The sequence below is a fragment of the Rattus norvegicus genome, chromosome 6 (genome assembly GCF_036323735.1).
Source record: "Rattus norvegicus strain BN/NHsdMcwi chromosome 6, GRCr8, whole genome shotgun sequence".
Classification (NCBI taxonomy): Eukaryota; Metazoa; Chordata; class Mammalia; order Rodentia; family Muridae; genus Rattus; species Rattus norvegicus.
In genome coordinates, this window is record NC_086024.1 from 45,166,961 (window position 1) to 45,189,137 (window position 22,177).

At 46.7% G+C, this 22,177-nt stretch overlaps 1 protein-coding gene across 14 annotated transcripts in view; it reads right to left on the bottom strand.

Annotated features, from left to right (window-relative positions):
* Positions 1 to 2,328: 2,328 nt before the first annotated feature.
* Greb1 (growth regulating estrogen receptor binding 1) overlaps positions 2,329 to 22,177 on the bottom strand; it is a 152,685-nt gene continuing 132,836 nt past the window's right edge. For 13 of the 14 annotated variants that reach the window (XM_063262293.1, XM_063262292.1, XM_063262295.1 and 10 more), the window contains 10 exons: positions 21,539 to 21,697; positions 20,053 to 20,195; positions 15,918 to 16,079; positions 13,864 to 14,068; positions 13,026 to 13,200; positions 11,888 to 12,106; positions 9,542 to 9,677; positions 6,701 to 6,901; positions 5,872 to 6,010; positions 2,329 to 4,662 (listed from right to left, as the gene is read on the bottom strand). In XM_063262293.1, coding sequence (XP_063118363.1) covers positions 4,499 to 4,662; positions 5,872 to 6,010; positions 6,701 to 6,901; positions 9,542 to 9,677; positions 11,888 to 12,106; positions 13,026 to 13,200; positions 13,864 to 14,068; positions 15,918 to 16,079; positions 20,053 to 20,195; positions 21,539 to 21,697 — 1,703 coding nt within the window. In that variant the 3' untranslated portion in view covers positions 2,329 to 4,498. Of the gene's footprint in view, positions 4,663 to 5,871; positions 6,011 to 6,700; positions 6,902 to 9,541; positions 9,678 to 11,887; positions 12,107 to 13,025; positions 13,201 to 13,863; positions 14,069 to 15,917; positions 16,080 to 20,052; positions 20,196 to 21,538; positions 21,698 to 22,177 lie in introns of those variants that run through there. The other variant, XM_063262302.1, reaches the window with a different exon arrangement.

Consider the following 22,177-nt stretch of genomic DNA (forward strand, 5'->3'; position numbering starts at 1 on the left):
AATCCCGAGAACATAACAATGTGACCGCTACAGCAAGAGGCTGCAGAGTCTAGATGTGACTAAGAGGAGAAGCCCTGCTATGCCAATGAGAATTCCTCAAACACTATTCCAGAGATGTAGAAATACAGCAAGTGGCTGTGTTCTGAAGAAGCACCCCTGACAGGTGACTGGAAGATGGGCCAACACCAAGGAAAGCCCAGGCAGAATGAAGAAGTCACCAGAGAGAGCTAAACAAGTGTGAATAGATCAAGTCCTGGCTGGGGTACAAAACTGAGCTATACGTCACCTCCTTGTGTAGCTTATTCCATGCAGAGAGAGAAGTTAACATTTGCACTTAGAACAGGGTGGAGAAATTTTTATATAAGTGGTAAGTACTAAGTGTGTGTTTCCTTAACTACGTGAAAATGTACACATTTTATTTGCCTGGCACATAAAAGTGGCAGGCCTTGAACATGGATGTCATCTCTCTTGCCTCAAGGAGTCCAAGATAGTAAAAACGTACTCCAATCTGGACTTGCCCATTCCTGTCCTGGAGCTACAGATACAAAGGAAGAGAGGGATGTCTCTCTTCCTCAATCAGTGCTGGGCCCTTTGGGAAAAGGAGAGAGGAGAGGCAAGAGAAGGGTGTGGCAGAGAGGAAGAGCATCCAAGGCTGGGAAGCACTTGAGAATGAGGAAAGGGGGTGCTGGGAGCTACGGACTTCACCAGAGCTGGTAAGGTGATTGCACAGAAACAACCATGAAGGCGGGCAGCTCCCCCGGGAGGCAGACTCCATGGTCCCACAGTTTCTCAGCTGAGGAGCTAGTTATAAAGCACCTGTGTGGGTGTTAAAGTCTGAGGACAGCCAGTCAGCCACAACTGGTGGGCCCATAATAAAATGGATAGGATGCTATATTGCTAAGTGTGGTGGCTAATACTGTCAACATGGTAGGATCAAGGATCACCTAGGTTAGTATTGTCAAGCTCTAGGCATGTTTTCGGGCAAGATTTTAGACTGGATTAGCTGAGGTGAGACTATCCACCCTAAATGTAAATGACACCATTCTATGGGTTCGGTAGTGATCGAATGAAGAGAAGAAATGGAACTGAGCCCCGACAGGCATTCATCTCTCAGTTTCCTGACTGGATACAAAGTGACCAGCTGCCTGGATACAATGTGACCAGCTGCCTCGCATTTGCCGCCATGCCTTCCCCACCATGACTCTCAAACTGAATCAAAATAAACCCTTCCTTCTTTAAGTGCCTTCCATCAGGTGTTTCTCATAGCAACAAGCAAAGTGGTAATACTTCAAGTTTCTGAGCATCACAGGGAGTTGAGACAGGAGTGAACAACCAGCATTGAATCTGTGAGGCCACCTAACCTGTGATCCAACAATTAGACTATGTCTAAACAAGTGAACTCTGAGATCTCAGGAGCTTGACCGGGGTCAGTGGGGTGGGGTAGGGTAGAGGTTCTTGTCATAGAACATGATTAAGAGGCAGAAGATGGCTGTTTATGGTCCTGACCCCTTTCATTTCTTGGGCCTCCCTCCTAAATATATAGCCACACTCTGGGGCAATACACAGGTTTCAGCATTGTCAAAAGGAAAGCACTAGGTTTGCAGTGAGCAGTCTTAAAAATGAGACCAAGGTTTTTCATCTCCCAAGAGATCATCATGTTAATCACGGACATAAAGGGGCAAGCCCTATGTGTTAGAGATTCCCCTCCCTGGTGGGAATATCACTAACACACTTCTGATGTGTAGTTGATCTTTATGTTTTAGACACATTATCGCCTCACTTCTTTCCGATTTTTAAAAATTTTCTTTCTTTCTTTATTTGTCTATCTATTTATTTATTTATTCCCTTTACATCCCGAACTCTTTTTTTCTAGTTCATTGGTTCTCGGCCTTCCCAATGCTGCGACCCTTTAAAACAGTTCTTTATGCTGTGATGACCTCCCAACCATACAATAGTTCCATTGCTACCACCTGACTGTAATTCTGCTACTGTTAATGAATCCAAATGTAAAATGTAAGTATCTGGAATACGCGGGATAGTCAAGGAGTCACAACCCACTGATTGAGAACCTCTGCTCTGAATTGCTTTGTGTTTGAGTTCAGTATTAAAGCAAAAGTGAACAAATACAGTCAATCCTCACCTTCCACCTTGAGACTAGGTTTGGGTTTTTTTGGGGGTTTTTTTGTGTTTTTTGTTTGTTTGTTTGTTTGTTTGTTTCTCTCTACACTTTCCTGCCATGAGATTTTAAGCAGGCAGCCCCAGGAAATCACTGGCCAAACTTTGTCTCCTCAAAACAATACAATCCATACCCACCACACAGACAAGAAGTGCACTATACGTTTTATTTATAAGACTAGAACAGTCGAGAGTGTTCGTTTAAATTAACTAATAGAAAGGGGAGAATGGCATAGGAGCCGCTATTTACAGAAGACAAACTGAACTAGAGGAGATCAGCTTTTGTTACAAAACAGGAATCACGACATTCACAGACGATTGTTTTATAAACATTGATGGAAATGTTTTATACTTGCATACTTTCTTCCTTGGGGAAAAAGGTTAGCAGTGAAATCTTTGGCATCTATTTGGACAGGTTTCTCCTTGAACTCTTACCACACACAGTGCTCAGCCGTGTCTAAGTGTGCACAGGCGACTGTGTCCTGATTAACTTTTCAGCAACCCGTGTTTCCCTTAGCTCCTGATGTGCCGTGGTTTGGGATGGAGCTGAACTGTGGGGTTTGAATTGTGGTCCTGCTTCTTCCCAAAGTCTGTATTCTCTGCATTGTAATCTATTCATCTTTCATTCATGGATTCAGGAAAACCAGACACCAACAGACTAACAGGTGGCATCGACTTAAACACCATCACAGTAATTAATGCACAGCCACTTGTTTCTCTCCGGTTCCACATTTTCTGAGAAGCCCAGACTATCCCTAAATGAACCAAGATGAGTAAGAGAACACAGGTTGATCTCACTGAAAAGTGAACTTCAAGAAATTACAAATCTGGTTCTTAACTGTTTTTGTTGTTTTGTTTTTTAGAGAGAGAGAGAGAGAGAGAGAGAGAGAGAGAGAGAGAGAGAACACACTCATGCGCCACACCTGAGATACAGAGAGGACAGAAGAAAGCATCAAATCTCTCAGGGCTGGAATTACAGGCATTTGCAGAATATGTGGCTTGTTATGTGCGTGGTGGCATCCGAATTTCAGTCCTCAGGATTGAACAGCACACACTTACAGTCCCCAGGATTGAACAGCACACACTTACAGTCCCCAGGATTGAACAGCACACACTTACAGTCCTCAGGATTGAACAGCACACACTTACAGTCCCCAGGATTGAACAGCACACACTTACAGTCCTCAGGATTGAACAGCATACACTTACAGTCCCCAGGATTGAACAGCACACACTTACAGTCCTCAGGATTGAACAGCACACACTTACAGTCCCCAGGATTGAACAGCACACAGTTACAGTCCCCAGGATTGAACAGCACACACTTACAGTCCCCAGGATTGAACAGCATACACTTACAGTCCCCAGAATTGAACAGCACACAGTTACAGTCCCCAGGATTGAACAGCACACACTTACAGTCCCCAGGATTGAACAGCACACACTTACAGTCCTCAGGATTGAACAGCACACACTTACAGTCCTCAGGATTGAACTTACACAGCCGAGCCATTGCTCCAGCTCTTTTCATTGTCTCCTGTATCTCTTTGGTTTTTCTTATTTTTTTATCATGTAAGCAATGTGGTCCTCTTTCCTTCGGAAGGCAACTCTTCAGTCCACAGCTACAACCCTAATTTCCTCCCTAAAGCCCTTTTGGTTTGTAAGAAAACTTCTTCTCCATTTTGCCCTTTATAAGAGGTAGGGTATTTACCCCATACTATTTGAATAGAGTCACATCGTTTCTAAGGTAAAGCAATTCATTTTAATCATATTAAATTTGATGCCTTTGGGCTAGCTCCTGCAAAGTAAACTTGTAGGTGATTAAATAATTCTTATTAAAATGATCTGCTCTTTTGTCTTCTTGTCACCAGCCTTTACAGTTAAAATGTTCCTTTGGAATATTGCTCTGTAGGGAGTTATAGGAAACCTACTTTGTGAAATCATAGTCACAGGCACCGTGACCCGACAACCCAAGGTTCTCTAGAGCAAATCGAATTTGTCCACGGAAGCATATGGATGACAGCAGACTTAGCGAAACTTCATTCTGCATATAACGGACTTCAGGACAGCTCAGGGCATGCGGTCCAGCCCAGAACACAGTAGTCTTTGGTTTTCAGGCCTGCCTATCAAGGACTCCTGCCTGTGGCTCTAAGTCATTATCTGCCACAGGACATTGTGACATGTGTCACAAGAGGCTGTGCATGGCCATCTCTGGGTATGCTGGAGTTCTTATACCCCTTAGACTGGCACCTTCAGTAGCCTCAGTGGCAGGTGGGTCCTGACGACCTCACACTCTCGGGAGCTCTGCCGGCATCTGTGTCTCTCAGATGTGTCTTGCAGTGAGGAAAAAGAGTGGCCTGTCTTCCTTGGCATTGGCTGTCTGGAACTCATCCCGCAGCCGGAACTGCCACTCCTCTTCTAGCTCCAGGCGGACCACCGTCTGTCGAAGCGAGTTCCGGTCTTGGCAGATCACGCACAAGGTGGCTCCTTGAGAGGGCAACGACAGAGGCAAGGAGAGAGAGAGGTGAGTTCTCCCAAGAGAGCCATTCGGGGATCCTACTCACAACAACCAAACAGCTGGATGGGAATGCCAGGTGCCCAGTGGCCTCTGCTCCTTTCTGAGTGACTCATAATCTCAGCAACATGGATGGTAGGCAGGTTTGCCAGGAAGATGAGACGGGAGCAGAAAAGGAGAATGGAGAAGACGGAAAGAAGGGGAGGAGAGATGGGGCGGCTTGATCCCAACTCAAGCACTCTCAGCCCTAGCCCTGGGTTCTCATGCTGCCATCTATCTCAGTTCAGCCCAGTTTCCCAATCATGTGGACCTTGGGCAGCTCCCACCTTTGCTACACGCCCAGCCATAGGAATTCTCCATCCACATAGCTCCCAGCCTACAGCACTCCATCTATCTGCCAGGCTCTCTCTTCCTCCCTCCTTACGTGTGTTCAATCATCCTTTTACGCCTGGCAGGAATCCAACCTTTCCACATTGAGACATCATTTTGCTTACACTTACAAAGTTCTGAATAACCAAGGTTTTGTTTTTTAATCCAAAATGCCCTACCTCAACATTTTAAGTAAGTTTACCATTTGGGGGAGCACATTCTTAGCTAACCTAGGCTCTTGGAGTCCCCAGGTCACAAGCTAGACAAGTTGTTAGTGTTGTTTCTGAAAGCAAAGCCTTGACCCCCTACTCTTGCTAATTAAATAAATGAGAGGGAAGGAAAACAGGCAAGGTACACACGGAGCACTAGCAAGGAAATGGGGCAGGCCTGGAATCCCAGGTTGACAAGTGCTTGTGTACAAGCCATTTCCAGTGTCAACCACTAATAAGAAAAGGAGAAAAACTGGAGAAGTGAAGGTTGTCACACGGTATCTGCACTTCTCAGAAGCCTCCGAGGGCTCTGGGCACCAACATAAAGGACATGGGGGCAGAGGCGGGAGAAGAACAGAGACAAAAGAAATGCCTGCCGTCCCCCCCCCCAAAAAAAGTCTTTTCTCTACTGAACAGATATAAGAGAATGAACTTGGGGTTCAGTCCCAGCTTGCTGATCCTTTGAGAACTGAGGCTGTCACTGTCCTCTGAGCTTCAGCTTATCCACTGGCCAAAAAAGTATCAGGCCTAAGTCCCTGTCATCAGAGACTCCAGGTGACAGTGGCCAATCGAATCCAGGTCCAGGCTAGGAGTGTAGAGTACCTTTCAGAAAATGGAACTTCTTCAAGAAGCTAGCCCCCACAAAAGAGTCGCAGAGGTACAGCAGGAGCCCGCTGAACATCATGTCAGAGCAGCTGACGTTTAAGGAGTGGGGCCTGGAGCTGACATAACAAACAGAAATCTGAAAGAGAAGGAGACCAGAAGAAGCATTATCTTCTAGGAAGCACTAGGTCACACTGGGACTAAAATCTCGCAAGTACCTGGTGCTTGGGATAAAGACAGTCATCAAATTTCCAAATCACATCCTTTCAAAACAGGGTCTGGAAGGTTCGTTTCAATCTATCTTACCCATAAATTGATTTGAGTCAGGAATGCCTTGCCATCACTTGGCTTTGATTCCTAAATTTTATTTGACTAACACAGGACCCTCTGCCTCAATTTTGACAGCGGTCAAGCAGGATGAGCAGCTGTGATGAAGGATTAAGTACAGGTAGGGCCTCAGGATCCATAGGTTCCCTCCATAGCCATAGATTCAGTCAACCACAGGTCAAAAGTATTTGAAGAAGTGAATCTGTATTGTGCATGTACAGACCTCTGCATCCCTGTTTCATTAAACAATGCAGTACAACTATGTACAGAACACATACGCAGTGATGGATATAGGTCATGTAGAGGTGATCCCACGTGTATGATTACATGAGTAATGTTAATGTAACACCACCTTACGCAAGGGATGTGAACGCATGCAAATCCCCATTACCCATGGAATCCCGGGCTGATCTCCATGGATCCTGAGGGACATTAATTATGATTCAAACTCCTGGTATTCGGCCATCTGGTCTATGGATTCCAAGCTGAGTTAGTCAGTTACCTGAGGCCCCAGGTTAAGGTAGCAGTCTACAGACAACACGGGGTGGCTGTGGTTCTTCAGAGACAGCGGGAAGAAGCGGTGGCTGTGGTACTGGAGGAACTTCTCCAGCAGGAGCTGGGCGGGAGCTGCCAGGAATGTGTGCTTACTGTCCGGGGCACAGATGTACTGGGAAGGCACAATGGCCACAGAGCTGTCAGCCACCTGCCAGGAAGAGGGACAGGCTTCAGCGATGTCTCAGGTAAAGCGCTTGCTGTGTCTTGAGCTCAGATCCCTGGCACCCATGTAAAAGCCAGGTATGTTCACATATATCTGTAACCTCAGGGCTGGGAGAGGGCCAGAGTCAGGGAGTATCCCTGGAGCCCACGGGCCAATCAGGGAATTCAGTGCTACAGAGCATCTCAAAGGATAAGCAAGAGAGCAGTAGTCTAAGACCTCCAACATCAACCTTCAACATCCAGCTTCACTTGCATGTTGACACATGTGTGTTAGCACGCAAACACATAACACGTGCGCACACACACACACTTCGCTAAAATGAACCTGTAAAAACTGACTAATGAGATCACATTGATTTATACACCCTGATCATTCCATGGAGAAAATTAGTACAGAGAAAACAAAAGCACTTGTGGGCCTTGGGAACTCTTCTTCAGAGCCTAGGCCACAGAAGCATTCCAAGCATTGATTCTCAACCTGTGGGTCGTGATCCCTTTGGCAAACTATCTCCAAAAATAGTTACATTAAAATTCATAACAGGGGGTTGGGGATTTAGCTCAGTGGTAGAGCGCTTGCCTAGGAAGCGCAAGGCCCTGGGTTCGGTCCCCAGCTCCGAAAAAAAGAACCAAAAAAAAAAAAATTCATAACAGAAGCAAAATTACAGTTTTAAAGTAGCAATGATAATAATTTTATGATTGGGAGGTCACCACAACCTGAGGAACTGGATTAAAGGGTCACAGCATTAAGGAGGCTGAGAACCACTGCTCCAGAGGAAACCAGATTCTCCCTGACTCCCAAATCCTCCCCTACAACCCTTGCACCTTACTGTCCAGCCATCTACCCACAAGCCCCTACTCCACCACCAGAACGGTTTCCTTACTGTGGCCAGAGACTGCTCAATAAAGGAAACAAATCCCAAACCAGGACCTCTGCTGGAAATCGTTAATGGTTCTGCTATAATTTTACTCTGTAATACCCTCTCTGGCTGTTTTGAGGATTCATTCCCTGCCTGGTGGCCTTGTTTGGGGAGGGTGTGGACCTTTCAGGAAGTGGTACCCAGCTGGTAAAAGTAGATCCTAGGGGCAGGACTTTAAAGTCTATAGCCCAGCCCCTAGCTGCCCTGCTCTACATCATGGCCCACCACCATATGCATGGTTCCATCACGCACTCCCACCACCACAGGCTGAACCCTCCACCCTGCCATCTCCACTACAGCAATCCCACTACTGAAGTCCCCGAGGCTGGAAGCCAAAAGAAGTCTTCCTACCTTAAGCTGCTCCATTAGCCATTCTCCTACAGGACACAAAAGCTAGCTCACATAGTGAACTTGTGTCAGACAAACAGCGTTGTTTTTTGGACTAAGCCTGGCCCTGCCACATCATTCTTGGGACTTTGGCTTCTTGCCACTCTTACAGCAAAGTCTAAACGTTTCCTATGGCCAGTCACAGAAACTTCTATTTTCTGTTGTACTTCCTGGTGCACTATGCTTCTTTCTCCACAGACTCATCACCCGGCTGTTACATTAGGTCACGCTGTGACATCCCCTTCAGCTCCATGGTGCTTCTAATAGTGGGGCCTCAGTGGGTATGGCTGACTTCTTCCTCAGCTGCATACCTGAGAGAGAAGGGACTACTAGGTGCCTAGATTACATCTAACAAAATAATGTAGAAGGAGAGTTGTCTTCTGACCTTTGCATGTGTACTATAGTTCACATGAGCACACACACACACACACACACACACACACACACACACACACTCAAACCTAAGAGCTTTAAAAGCAACAATGAGGAAATAAAAGAAATTGAGAATCTGAAAGGCACATCAGGGTCTTTGGTGGAAAGTTCCCAGTCTAACAAGTGTAACACACTCAATTTTTTAAAAATCAAGTGGTAGTGACTTAACTCATTGGTTTTTCAAGTTTGGGAATAGAACAGGCCTCACACTTGAAAGTCCTTTCGGAGTTGGCCTTTTGTTCTCTGAGAAAGAACTGTTATCTGGATCCAGCTCAGGTTAGGCCAATTCGCAAGGAGTTGATGGAGACTAGGAAGGACAGACAGACTCTGGGAAAGGACACCTTGATGTCACACATCAGGACAAGATTCAAGATAGACAAGGCATAAATGAGACCCTGAGGGACCTTCAGGCAAGGGTTGGCTAGCTTACCTTGCTCTATGTGGGGTATCTGCTTTGCTTTTTCTTCAATATCTGGGTCTGCTCAGCTAGGACAAGTGTAGCCACACACATCTCTCTCACTGGACCCTGGCTCCTGAGCAAATGTAGCCACTGAGCTGGCTAGCCAGGTGTGTGAAGCTGACCGTTCTTTAGGCCAGGGCTATCCAGTAGAGTGGAGAAAAGTCTAGAGTGCTATCCCCTGCCTGGGTGGGCGCACGGGAGTGTAGAGGAAAAGCTCGTTTGTGGTCTTGTACTTTGTAGCATCTCACTCGATGCTATGTAATGTTAGAGAGTGGAGTAGCTCCCAAGGCTTGGTCCTAAGTGCCCCATGCTCTGACTCCCTTAAATGATGAGGCATCACCCTCCATCCTCAGGCTCCTCCTCTCAGCTTTGATACCTGAGGAACTCGGGTTTGGCCTGAGCACCTGCCTGTCAGAGCTGCTACACTCACCTTGGATGTGATGTGGAAGGACCGGTGCCCACCCACGGCGATCTGCTTCTTCATGACGCTGAAGCGATTGAACCGGCAGAGCAGGAGGCCAGCACTGTGCACGCGAAGGTTGAAGTCTACGTCGTCACATGTAAACCTGCTCAGAGGCAGAGGAGGAGCGGGTCTGACTGGGCACAGCTCCCATGCCCCCAGACAAGCCATCGGGGCTACCAAGTATATGTTACGGTAAATAATGGGATCTTCCTCTAGGTGGAGACATACTCTTGTCTCTTCCCTTAAAGAGTTAATTGGGGTGGGGGGAGGTGATCAGGTGATGGGACCACCCCTAGGAAAGCAGGTTCACTTTGATATTCTTTTCCCTCCCAGAATAATGGATCTCTGATTGAGTCCCTATGAGCTACTGTGAGGTTCCGCTGGGTCTACCTGCCTTTTCAGAGCCCTGCCTCAGAAAGGCATAACTGTGTGTGTGTGTGTGTGTGTGTGTGAGAGAGAGAGAGAGAGAGAGAGAGAGAGAGAGAGAGAGAGAGAGAGAGGAGAGGGTGGGGAAGAGGGAGGAAGAGGGAGAGATAGAGAGAGAGGGAGAGAGAGAGAGAGTGAGTGAGAGAGAAACAGAGACAGAGAGAGGGAGAGACAGAGAGAGAGAGAGAGAGAGAGAGAGGAAGAGGGAGAGATAGAGAGAGAGGCAGTCTCTGTGTGTGTCTCTGTGTGTCTGTGTGCGCAGTAACTATGCCTTTAAACTACCTAACTAACACACACATGGCTTCTCCTTGCTGCCTACAGTTTGGCTGTCTGCAGCCAGGTGACTGGCCTCCACCCCAGCTCTTCTCCATCCTCTGAGATTTACATCTTGCGAGCCTTCAGGTCTTCCTTTGAAACTCTAGCTAGCCTCAAGTTTCCATTTGAGTCTATCTTTGTGCCCAAGCCTTCACTAGCATCTGCTCGTACATTCTGTTTATTAATGAGACTAAGAACCCCAGGAGGGGATAACTGATTGCTCCCAGTATCCTATGATGGCATTGCTGGGATTCTCCGAGATTTCCAATGACTTCATTACTACCTTTCAATTCTTCAGCCAGCAGAGAAAATGACCTCGTTCCTGCACCCCCACTCTCCTAGCATGAATTCACGACGCAGCAAGGGTGACCTCATATTTCTGATCCTCCTGCCTCCACCTCCCAAGAGTTGGGACTGTGTATAGTTTATGTGCTACTGGGGATCAAATCCAGGCCTTCAAGTGTGCTAGGCAAGCAAGATTCCCAGGCCTCTACTCAACAGTTAAAAAAGAAACAATCACAACCCAGGGTATAAAAATAATAGGCGTTTCTTTGATGGTATGATGGTTTTACTAGGAATGGCCCCCACAGGCTCATAGATACAAATGCTTATTTAGTAGAGAATAGTACCACTTGAAAAGGTTTAGGAGGTGTGGCTTTTTTGGTAGGTGTGGCCCTGCTGAAGAAATTATGTCACTGGGGTTCAAATGCTCAAGCCAGGCCTGGTGTTTCTCTGTTTCTGCTGCCTGCCCATCTAGATATAGAACTCTCAGATATCTCTCCAGCACCATGTCTGCCTGCACACTGCCATGCTCCCACCATGGTGATAATGGACTGAACCCCTGAAACTGGAAGCCAGCCCCCGTGTTGTCCTTGTAAGAGTTGCCTTGGTCATTGAGTTTGTTCACAGCAGTGAAACCCTAACTGAGACAGATGGCAAGGTTATTTAAAAGTGACTTATTTGGTAAGGAAACCCAAGCAAAAGAAACACCCAGCACAAGGTAGCTCACTAAGGAAAGTATCTATGAATGAAGAAATGGAGTTGAATAACTCTATATGAACTTAGAACAAGCATACATCATCTAAGGGTGGCCAGTGTTGTGGGCAGAGCTGGTGTTCTAGTGGCTGTGTTGATCATCAACATGATAGATAGGTGTTAGAGTCACCATGGAAACAGGACTCTGGGCAGGTCTCTGAGGGAGTTTGTAGACTGTGTTCATTGGGATGGGAAAACCACCCTATCTGTGAGCAGCGCCATCTCATGGCCTGGGCTAGCATGCCAAATAAAGAGACAGTGAGGTTAGTACCAGTTCTCATCTCTCTGTGCTTCCTGACCAGGAAGGCCACGTGACCAACTGCCTCACCCTCTTGCCACCATGCCTTCCCCACCATGGTGGACTTCACTGTCAAACTCCGAGCCAAATAAGCCTTTCCTTCCTCCAGTTGCTTTGGTCATAATTTCCATGGCAACAGCACAGAGCTGCAGGTGCAGGGGAGGAGGGTCTGCCAGGCTTACCTGAGGCTGCCTCCTGTGAGGCCAGCTCCCCCCATACCCCAAGGACCCCATGCTCACCGATTCTGGTTGTACTGTACATTCTGGGTCAAGTCTACGTTGAGGATGATGAAGTCATGCACGTGGCATCGGGAAAAAGGCTCCTGCACCTCACGGCTCCGGGTCTTGCTGGCCCACTTCCGCATGCCGATCAGGGCGTAGTGTGTGATGTTAGGGGACGCCTCAATGTGCTGCATGATGTGTTTCAGAGAGACATTCCTCTCTGACCAGGAAAACTCCCTGTTGGGAGGAGAGAGGCCAGGGTCCTTGGATGACAAGCAGACAAGAGGAAGGCAACCAGGGTATGGCTTCCTAACTGCATGGGGTGTTAGACAGGCCTGATATGGACTGAACCCAGCACTGTCCATCAAGGGGGCACCAGGTATCCTAGCAAGTATTTCACATTTACTATTACTTCTATGTGCAGACCATAGTCAAACTATATAGTCATATAGTCTATATGAGCCCACATATAGACGATGGTTTAGTTCATCTTTATAATGAACTCTAACCTAGAGACTGAAAGCCTTCCAAGATGAGAAACCTAGAACTCCACAAGATTTAGCTGCTTGCTGAAGGTCACAAGCAAAACCAGTGTGAAGAGTAAAGGATTTAGGGGTGGGATAAGGGCCAGAGTACAACCTGAGGAACGTCTTGGGCAACTACCAATGTCCATTTATTGATAGGGGGCTAGCTAACTAGGTATGTTTGATTTGTGAAAAAAAATCGTATACATGTTATACTTTGCTTTATGTGTGTGTATCCCACTAAGTATATGTTGTCTGTTTTTGTTTTTTAAATATTCATTTTATACATTTGTGTCTTGTGTATACTTGAATGCATATATCTGTGTCCATGTGGGAATCATATGAGCCCTTAGACTGAAAGTTACAGGCATTTGCTGAATGACTCTCTTGTTATGTTATGGAAGCCACCTTTCTAGCCCTTACGTTTTGTATGTATTACATATCTCATTAATAATTTTTTCTCATTAATAATTTTTAAAAACCAAAGAATCAGGTCCACTTCTGCCATATACAGAGCCCTGGCTTCCTGTTCCGAATGGTGCACTGTGGCCCCCAAGGCTGAGAGGGGACTGCCCATCACTGCATTTCGCGCTGCTCTGAGTGAAGGGGAAAGTGTGCCCAGGGTACCTCACCTGCTCCGGTCTCCAGCACAGTCCACGTCTGCAACATTCCACATCACACAGGAGTCATCGGAGATGACGATGAAGGGCCAGATGTCCTGAGGCTTGACCCCCAGCTCCTCCTGCCGGTTCCTCTCCAGCTCCAGGTTGTGGTAGCACAGCTCTTTGATCAGGAAGTGGGCAGCCCCTGCGATGGCCAAGTGACATCATTCAGGGTCCCATCCTAAACCCACACACACGAGATAGAGCCCACACCGGACAAACCAGACACAAAATCACATATTTCTCTTCCAGTGACCACTGACCACCACCAAGGAAACCCCCTTCTGTAGTTTATATATGCATTTGTTCTTTCTTTTTCTAACAGCTGAGGAAAATAGCTAAATGAATAACTAAACTTGTTTTTAAAGGATATTCATAAGAAAATTCTAACATGGAGGCTAAGAGATATCTCAGTTGATAAAGTACTTGTCTTGCAAGCACAAAGACCCGAGTTTGAGCCCCAGGACCCGTGGTTTTTAAAAAGTGGGTATGTGGGTAGAGTGAGCTGTGTGCTCCAGTACTGAGGAGGCAGAGGCCAACAGATGTCTGAGGCTCCAAGCAATGAGAAACCTAGTTTCAAAAACCAAGGTGGACTACTTCTGGGCAATGACACCAAAGCAGTCCTCTAGCCTCCGCACACATGCTTGTGCACTGGCACACATCTGTACATGCACGCTCAAACCCATAAGCTTGGTCATTGCACAAGCAAAGAATTTGATGTCAACCATTCAGCTCTCTCCCTCTAAAACATCCTCCTGAGTCTTTGTCCACAGAAACCATACCTGGCACATGTGCCAAAGTCACCTACCGACTCCAGCACTGTTAAAGATGCTTGGGAGGACAAGCATGATGTGGTTGGGCCAGTACTTCTTATAAATGGCCATTTCGTACTCTTTGACCACCAGCACATGTAGATGGTTGGCTCCATCCATCGCATGGTACAAATTAAAGAGCCCATGCTCATGCCGGCCTGTCGTCGGGGTGAAGGTCGGGCTTTTGATGTGCTCATAACTCTGCAAAGTAGTGGAAGAGTGAAGGAAAGTATATTTAAATGTTGGCATAACTCCTCACCAATTCTCACATCTTCCGTGGAAAGAGGCAGTCATTGCTAATCTGAGAGAGAGCATTGTGACTGGATGCAGCTGATAAAATGTGGGGAAAATTATGCTGTCCCGGTGTGGAGCCTGGCCTTGCAGATTGTGTCTTCTCAGATTGTGCTAACGATTCTGGGCTTGCCTGCTGAGGCTCAGAGCTGTACAAGGTAGAGAAGCACATCCCAGTGATACCACTCTAGACAGATGCCTCTGACTGGCTGTCACCCAGTGATTGCTAACCCAGACACAGGCTACATATGACCGAATTCAGAATACCCATTCGTCCAAACCTCACTTACCACAGGCCTCAGAATGAGAGGCCAAATATTGCCTGGTTCAGGAATGGGTGTTATACAATAAGACCTAATTGGTAGCCATCAGCTAACCAAACCTATTGTCATCTCAGTGCAATCTGGTCTTGGCACGTGTTATTCCTGTATGCTCAAACACTCCACTCACTATGGACTCTGACATCCCATGCAGCCTAGATACCACACTTGGGAGTGGTAATGTCTCATGTCAACAACTCTCCTTTGGCCATTTGTTCAAGAAGCAACTCTGACTGAGCTAGGGCTCATGCTGCCTCTGAATTCCTCAAAGCACCTACTACATACACAGTGTGCTTGTGGATGCCGCTGGGAGGCTGGGAGAGTGAGCCGAGTCCAGAACAATCTTGTCTGGTATACCTACAACAAGGCCACAGCAACACCACATCCCAGGGTTGAGATATCTTAGTAGCCAAGACCCCTCGGTGCTGTACAGAGATCTGCCTTGTTGGCAACCGACTGCTGGGTTGGCAAGGTCAAGTCCAGCTTGACTGACAGCTGGTAGGAGTCAGGACAGGAGCAATGTTTCCTATTCATGTCGATTGACAGGGGCTGGTAAATAACATCGACCCTGAGGTTGTCAGGATGGATCTGGGAAGCCAGGAACCTTACAAGGAACATCTCGATAGGGGAGAGATAGTGAGGACACGTTTATAAACCTGCCCCGAACTGTTTATGGGAGGAATGGTGAGATGCTGAGGGTATTTTTCCCTGCAAAATTACATGAGGAAAGAGAAGAGAAGAGAGAAAACACCACTGGCTATGGGTTAGTCTTTGTGGACGTTGGGGGAAAGGTCTTAAGGGAGTCTTGGAATCTGTCTCCCATTCCTTCTACTTCAGCCTAACCTAGCCTAACATTTCATGACCGAACATTAAAGAATAGAGAGGGGTGGACATCTCACCAACACGTGGTGTGTTCTGGGTCTTGTGGCCACCTCATGTTGGCTCTTCTAAGGGACTCTTACAGCAACTATTGCTATTTTTGACATGGGACTCATACAGCCTGGATTTGACTCGAATGCCTATGCAGCCTTGAAATTCTCATCTTCCTGCCTCCACTTCGCTAGTACTAGGATTACAGAGTGAGTCGACACTCAGTTTGTGTGACGCTGGAGAATCCAGGGTTTTGAGCATGTTAGGCAAGGAGTCTAACGACTCTCCGGGCCCATCAGCAAGCTTTTAAAAGTGAATTATCACTGTTCACTTTCCCCAGCGGGGAAACCGAGGCTCAGCTATATTAAGTGACAGCATAAACAGCAAGTGCTACCACAAGGCTCAAGTGTGAGTGACTTCCAAGGCCACACCTTCCGCAGCGTCCCCCAGGTTCAGTCACCATACTACTTCTGTGCCCTTCTCCAAATGCCCTCCACTCTATAAGGCAGCTATGTGTCTGTGCCCCCAACTCAGCGATCGCCTGGCCCCCTGGAGCTCCAGAGCAGTACCTTGTCTGTGACGAGGGGCAAGCGCATGCTCTCCAGCTGGCCTCCCGGTTGGCTGAAGACAAAGTGGTACTCCTTGGACTTGGGGATGATGAAGTGGAGCTGGATCTCCTCTCCTAGCATGGAGCAAGAGAAGGCAAAGACGTGCAGGGTGGACTCAGAGAGCTGGGGTGCGAGGGGAGAGCACAGAGCTTAGCATCACAGTCCAACTTGCTTCCCAAAAGAACCCAGGCCCAGCCTGGCCACGACTACACCCGGGTCACACCCACCTCTGCCCCGAAGTGCAAGAGACTCATAGCATAGAACACAGATGCTCAGAGCTGGCTACTGGGCGAGCACACCCAAGATCACCTATGTAGGGCTAGAACCTGGCTCCACACTGATTCCCTGTCACTTATGTCACCAAGCCTTTCTGCCCTTGAGATTTGACCTAGAGACCCATCAAGGGTCAGCAAATAAAGCATTCACGCAGACCTCGTGCTCTGTGTGTGTGTGTGTGTGTGTGTGTGTGTGTGTGTGTGTGTGTAGCAGCTCATGTGTGTGTGTATATATGATCACAACCTTGGGCGTCTCTCTTTAAGCACTGCACACCTTCCTTTTTTGAGACAAGCTCTTTCATTAGCTTAGAGCCTGCAAAGTTAAGCAAGTTACCCCAGCATCTGCCTGCTTATCCTCCCAGCATTGCAAGTATCCCAACACCACGCCCAGTTTTTTCTTTCTGTGGGTTCTGGAAATCAAACTCAGGGCTTCACGTTAGCAAGGCAATCAATTAACAAAACAATCTACCATACCAGCCCTAGACCTTGCTTTTAATTTTTCTTCTTTTCATCTATGGGATATTAAACCTAGGCCCCGACATGTACTAGGCAAGCACTCTACCATTACACAACAACCCTAAGCCATCTTCAACTCTTTGAGTTAATGCCTAAGTTGCCCTGGCAGGCAATGGACTTATGATCCTTTTCCCTTGGTCACCTGTGTAGCTAGAATTACAAGTCTATGCCATTAAACCCAGCTTGCTTTCTTTCTCTTTTTTTTTCATTCTAATGAGGCATTTTCTTTTATTGGAGCCATGAGAGATGCATTATAACAGAAAAATAATAACCTTGTATGTCTTCATACATTCACCCTTGTGCCAGAATAAACTGAATAAAAGTTGTTTATTCTTCACTGTCACTAACAACCCTGGGAAGGACCACCATTCCTAGGAGGCAAGAAGAATATTATCCCACTGCATGGACATAGAAGCTAACATCCAGAGAGCCTGGGATCACTCCTGTCCCCAGATCTAACTGCACTGTCCTCCTACCCCACACAACTGTTTGTGTGCACTCATTTCTGGGAAGGACCCCCCTCAACCCATCTACTTTTGTTCTTGGCTACGGCAGCCTCGTAGATCCTCCTGGCCTTTGTCTTTCCCACTTGACTGCCCTCCATGCCAGGAGCTGCAGAGGAAGGTGCTGACCCGCACATGCTGTCTTCTGTTCCTACTGGGGCTCTACTAGAGCCATAGAGGCTTCTTGGGGGCAAGGGGATTAGACCTGGGGGCTATGTAGTAAAGGTGGCAATGGGAAAAAGAGTCATTAAAAAAGAAACTGAGAGTGGGTGAGAGACAGAGAGACAGACTGAGACATAGTCAGAGACAGACAGACAGACACTGACTCTCAGAGGGCAAAAGAGAGGAGAGAAGAAGCAGAGACAAGGGGGACAGAATCAGATGACAGCAGCTAGTGCCTCTGCATCCCTCACCAGACTGGATCCAGAACCCCTTCCCGTCCTAAGCATGTTCCCATTTAACTAACCCCAGACCCACACACCTAGCGAGCATGCACCAGGAGTATCCCCACCATCTAAACACAGGGTGTCTCTGCTTCCAGTCTCCTGTGCTCTGGGCTTCCGCTAATGCAGAGGAGGAGGAGGTATGCCCTTGATTTTGAGTAACAATTCGCTGTGGAAGGTCACTGCCGTGACTAGTGATTACAACATGTGAGTCCTTTTCGGTTTATTAAAATTCAAAAATCAAGTAAATAGACTCACCACAGGTATGCGGTATCCTGATTGTCAAGAGTATACAGACAAGAGAAATTGCTTTTATAATTTTGATGTTTTGTGAATTTTCTATATGCATAGGAGGAAGATCTGAAAAAAAAATCCTCCATATTAGGTAGGAAAATCCCCAATATGTTAAGTAGGAAGCATGCCCAATGATAGCTTTAGAGCATTGTTTGGGGTAAATGGTCACAAGTTTGAATGCCTTCAACAGTTTAGCATGCAATATATGCAACAGCTACTGCAGGGAGGGACTGAGGCACGCGTCAGAGCGTATCGCCTGTACCAAGACATTAAAATTCAACGTAAAGAAAATAGAAACTCTTTCTACCCGAGCTGACTCTATCCCAATGGTAAAAATAATTCAATTCAGTGGAATGTGGTGACTTATGAAAAGGAAGGAAAGAAAGAAAGAGGAAGAAAGAAAGAGAGAGAGGGGAAAGAAAAGAAAAAAGAAAATGGTTTCACGTGGTTGTAAATTCTTAAAAATCTCATGTCCGACATGGGGGAAAATGGTCTTCTTTTATCGGACATGAATAGTATTAGTACTTTGACCTGTTAAAAATGATTTCCAATATCATCTATAGTGAAGTTATGTACTTAAAAATGTAGTTCTACAAAAGGCATTTGCTGTACCTTGGGTGGCCAAGCCTAAGACAGGCTTAATTAAAGTGACTGATGGTGCTTCCCTTTGTAAACAGGACGAATAAGCAGGATTCCTTGCCTTTCCAGACAGACCACAGTCTTCCATTCCCTACCATGAGCAGGTGTCCCTGGCTCCCACCTCTCCAACCTTCCATGTCCTGCTTCACCTGCTTGGGTCTGAATTAAGATGAAACTCTTAAATCTAAACTACTGGAGTCTATACATTTATTAATAGCTAACCTGCAGTCCTCTGCAAAGACCAACAAGCTAGGAAGAGCCCATCCAAGATGCAACCTTCCCTAGAGCCCTCTGAAGAAGCCTACCTGCTTCCCAGTGCACGGCTGTCTCTTCGGGCCACCCACACCTTCCCTTCTGTACTCCACACCCTACTGAGATCATTTCTCATCCCCAGAAACTCTGCCCAACCCTTTTTGCTTACATTATTTCCCTTTCCCCTGCTTTGGCAAATTCCTACTGATCATTCAAAATCTTTTCTCTACCCCACCTGAATTATAAAGGTTGAATATCCCCCCTTCAGGATCTGAAATGTTTGATCCCGAAGGTATTAGAATTTACTTCCAGATTTTATAACATTTCTATGTACTCTTCTAGTGGGGCATCCATAGACTAAAATCCCAAAGGCTTTGAAATCTGAATTATTTTGAGCATCGTGTTAGTGATGACTTGATTTTCTGATGAGGGATGTTCAAGCTACATCTTCATTTGTAAGGCAAGGAGGATGATGCTTAGGTAAGAATCTGGTAAGAGCCTAGCTAGGATGAGTGAATTACTGGTGTGGCGTTAACACAGTCCCCTGATGGCCAGCCAGAGCCTGAGATGGCCAAAGGTCTAGCCCAGTATCTTATCCATTTACTTATTCATGGCGGGAAGGGCTGATGCATGCAAAGGCATAAGCTTCCTGCTGGCATACAGTAGGTACTCAATAAAGCAAACTCTTCCCTTAGCTCTGTGATCTCTATGCCTCAACCACGTAACTCTCCTCCCTGCTTCATGCTCTTCTGAAATCTTACACGGGTGCCCATCTCCCTCCGAGACCATGAACCCAAAGGATGGGAACAAGATTTATTTGTGTCTGCATTCCCAGGTCCTGTAGTAAATATTCAGTGAGTGTTGCTAGCATTGAAGTAACTTTTGGATTCTCTAGAGTCTAAAGATAGGAATGACACCCTAGTCTTGGCCACTGATGCCCGGATGACATCAGGGGAATCACTGTCCAGTAGGGTCCACAATGTATTCACAACCTATGAGGTGAAACTAGAATGAATGCAACTCAGGAAGCGAGAGCTTCTAGAACTCTCTTCCCTCACCCTGACAATATCACATATTATCAGGAAGCCTCAGGGAAATAAGCACATGGCTGTGATGCTGCACCATCAGGAGCTGCTGGGAGCAGCCGGAGAGTCAGCCAGTGCCCAAGGCCTACCTGGTAGTGGGGGTGGAAGCCCATGTACTGCTGGCACTGCTCGCAATGGTGGTATGTGTTGTATGCCGCATACTTAGACAGTCTCATACGTGCCGTCTGACGCCGCACATACAGGTCCTCTGGCTTCCTGGACATCCCTCTGTCTGCAAAGATATTCCAAGAGTTAAGGAGCAGCAGCCCAGAGCAAACACCTGAGCCCGGCTTGATGAACTCAAGTGAGTGCAGTGTTCAGGATAAGCAGGCAGCCCATGAGCAGGCTGTGCATGCCCTGAAGACTGTCTGTTACATCCCTGGCCAGAGAAGGGCAGTGTCTAAGTGGGGATGCTAACAAGGAGAGAACTCAGAGTGCATGGCCTCACATTTGTGGACCTAAAAGCACTTCATAAACATTTTTGAAGAAACCCTTACATAACTGGAAAAAAATTAACAGTATACATGGTGGTCCCCAGCTTCCTCAAGCAACTTGGTAGAAATTAAGATTACATCCCTAGGCCTTCTTTAGTGCTTATGGGAAGGGACACACACACTCCCACCAGTGGCAGGGAACCAGGCCAGCAGGTTTCCTTTATCTTTTTAGAGAAGGATCTTGCTGTGTAATCTAGGCTAACCTTAAACTCTTGAGTGCTGAGATTACAGGTGTTCACTACAACACCGTTAGTAAGTAAGCTGTTTTCCCTGACATGACAGGTACCATATTTTCTCAGGCTACACTAATAATCCCACTACACACTCCCAACATTGTTGGCTAAGGCTGCCCTCATATACCATGGAAGTCAGTGTCCCTGAGGAGAAAACAGGAGGCTGAGAACAGGGAAACACATACACTCATTTGATGACAAAGTTCATAAATAGAAATGCAGATCTTTTAACCTCCACTGACCAACTTTCTGCATATTCCCATCACAACAAGTTCCTGGGGATCTCATGGGCTCGGTGGTAGTTCCTCCTTTCTACCTGGAAGGAGCAGTGTCAGTGCTGAACCAGGTTCTGGTAAGTCTCTCACTTAATACCAAATAGTACCTCTAACAGGATACATTCAAGCCAGCTGACTTTTATTAATACATAAGAAGCAATTTAGCCTATGTACTTTGGATAAGAGTGAAGTAAGACATCTAGCGTGGCCTGTTCTGTCTGTGTGTGTGTGTGTGTGTGTGTGTGTGTGTGTGTGTGTGTGTGTTTTCATTACTCATTATCCTTATGTATACATAGTTGCATATAGAAGCTGGGGGTTGACCAGATGTCTTCTTCAAGAGTTTTTTCCATTTTATTTTTTGAGATAAGATTTTGCCTCAATTTGAAGCTTACCAATTGGCTAGACAGGCTGATCAGCAGGTCCCTGAGATCTACCTGTCTCAACTGATTCCCCTAATTATAGACATGCATGGCCATGCTCATCTTTTTACATGGATGCTGGGGATCTGAACTCAGGTCTTCATGTGTAGGCAGCAAGCACTTTGCCAACAGAGCTGTTTCCGAAGCCCCTGACCTTCACTCTTGATGCTCTGGTGGTGTGAACAAATCATACTGGCATCCTCATACTTCGGGTCATGAATGATGTAATCAAAAGGCATCTTCTGGAAGAGCTCCAGGTCAGGCCAAGGGTCGGTGAGCTGGAGGTAATGCCAATCTGATTCCTCTTGGAGGCCTGTGAGATTGGGATGCATGAGAAACAAGATATAAGGCTAAGTTATTTAACTGTGCCCAAGGATGATGCATGGAACCGAATCACTGTCAATCTATGGCTTTCTGGGGACCCCTACTGTATCTAGAAATCTTCTGACACAGCTCTAACAGGACAAGGTCATACACTGAGATCTGTCTCCACACAAGTGAACAGCCTTCACTCTGACTCTTGTAGACGCAGGTCTGCTCTCTGTTCCGCACACTAGATTCTAATGCTGCCTTTCAGAAACACCTACTTCACACACAGCCTGAGCTCCTTGTACTTGTGGTACCTGTACAAGTCTCTTTCTTACTCCATCACCTAAGTTGCCCAGCCAGTGTGACTCAGTTGGTGTCCCTCCACCTCTAGAAAGTACTTGAGCTACTGCTTCCCCTGAAGAGGTCAGCAACACTCACAGCATAACCCACATTTTATACTTGCCAGCACCCTCTTATGCTAAAC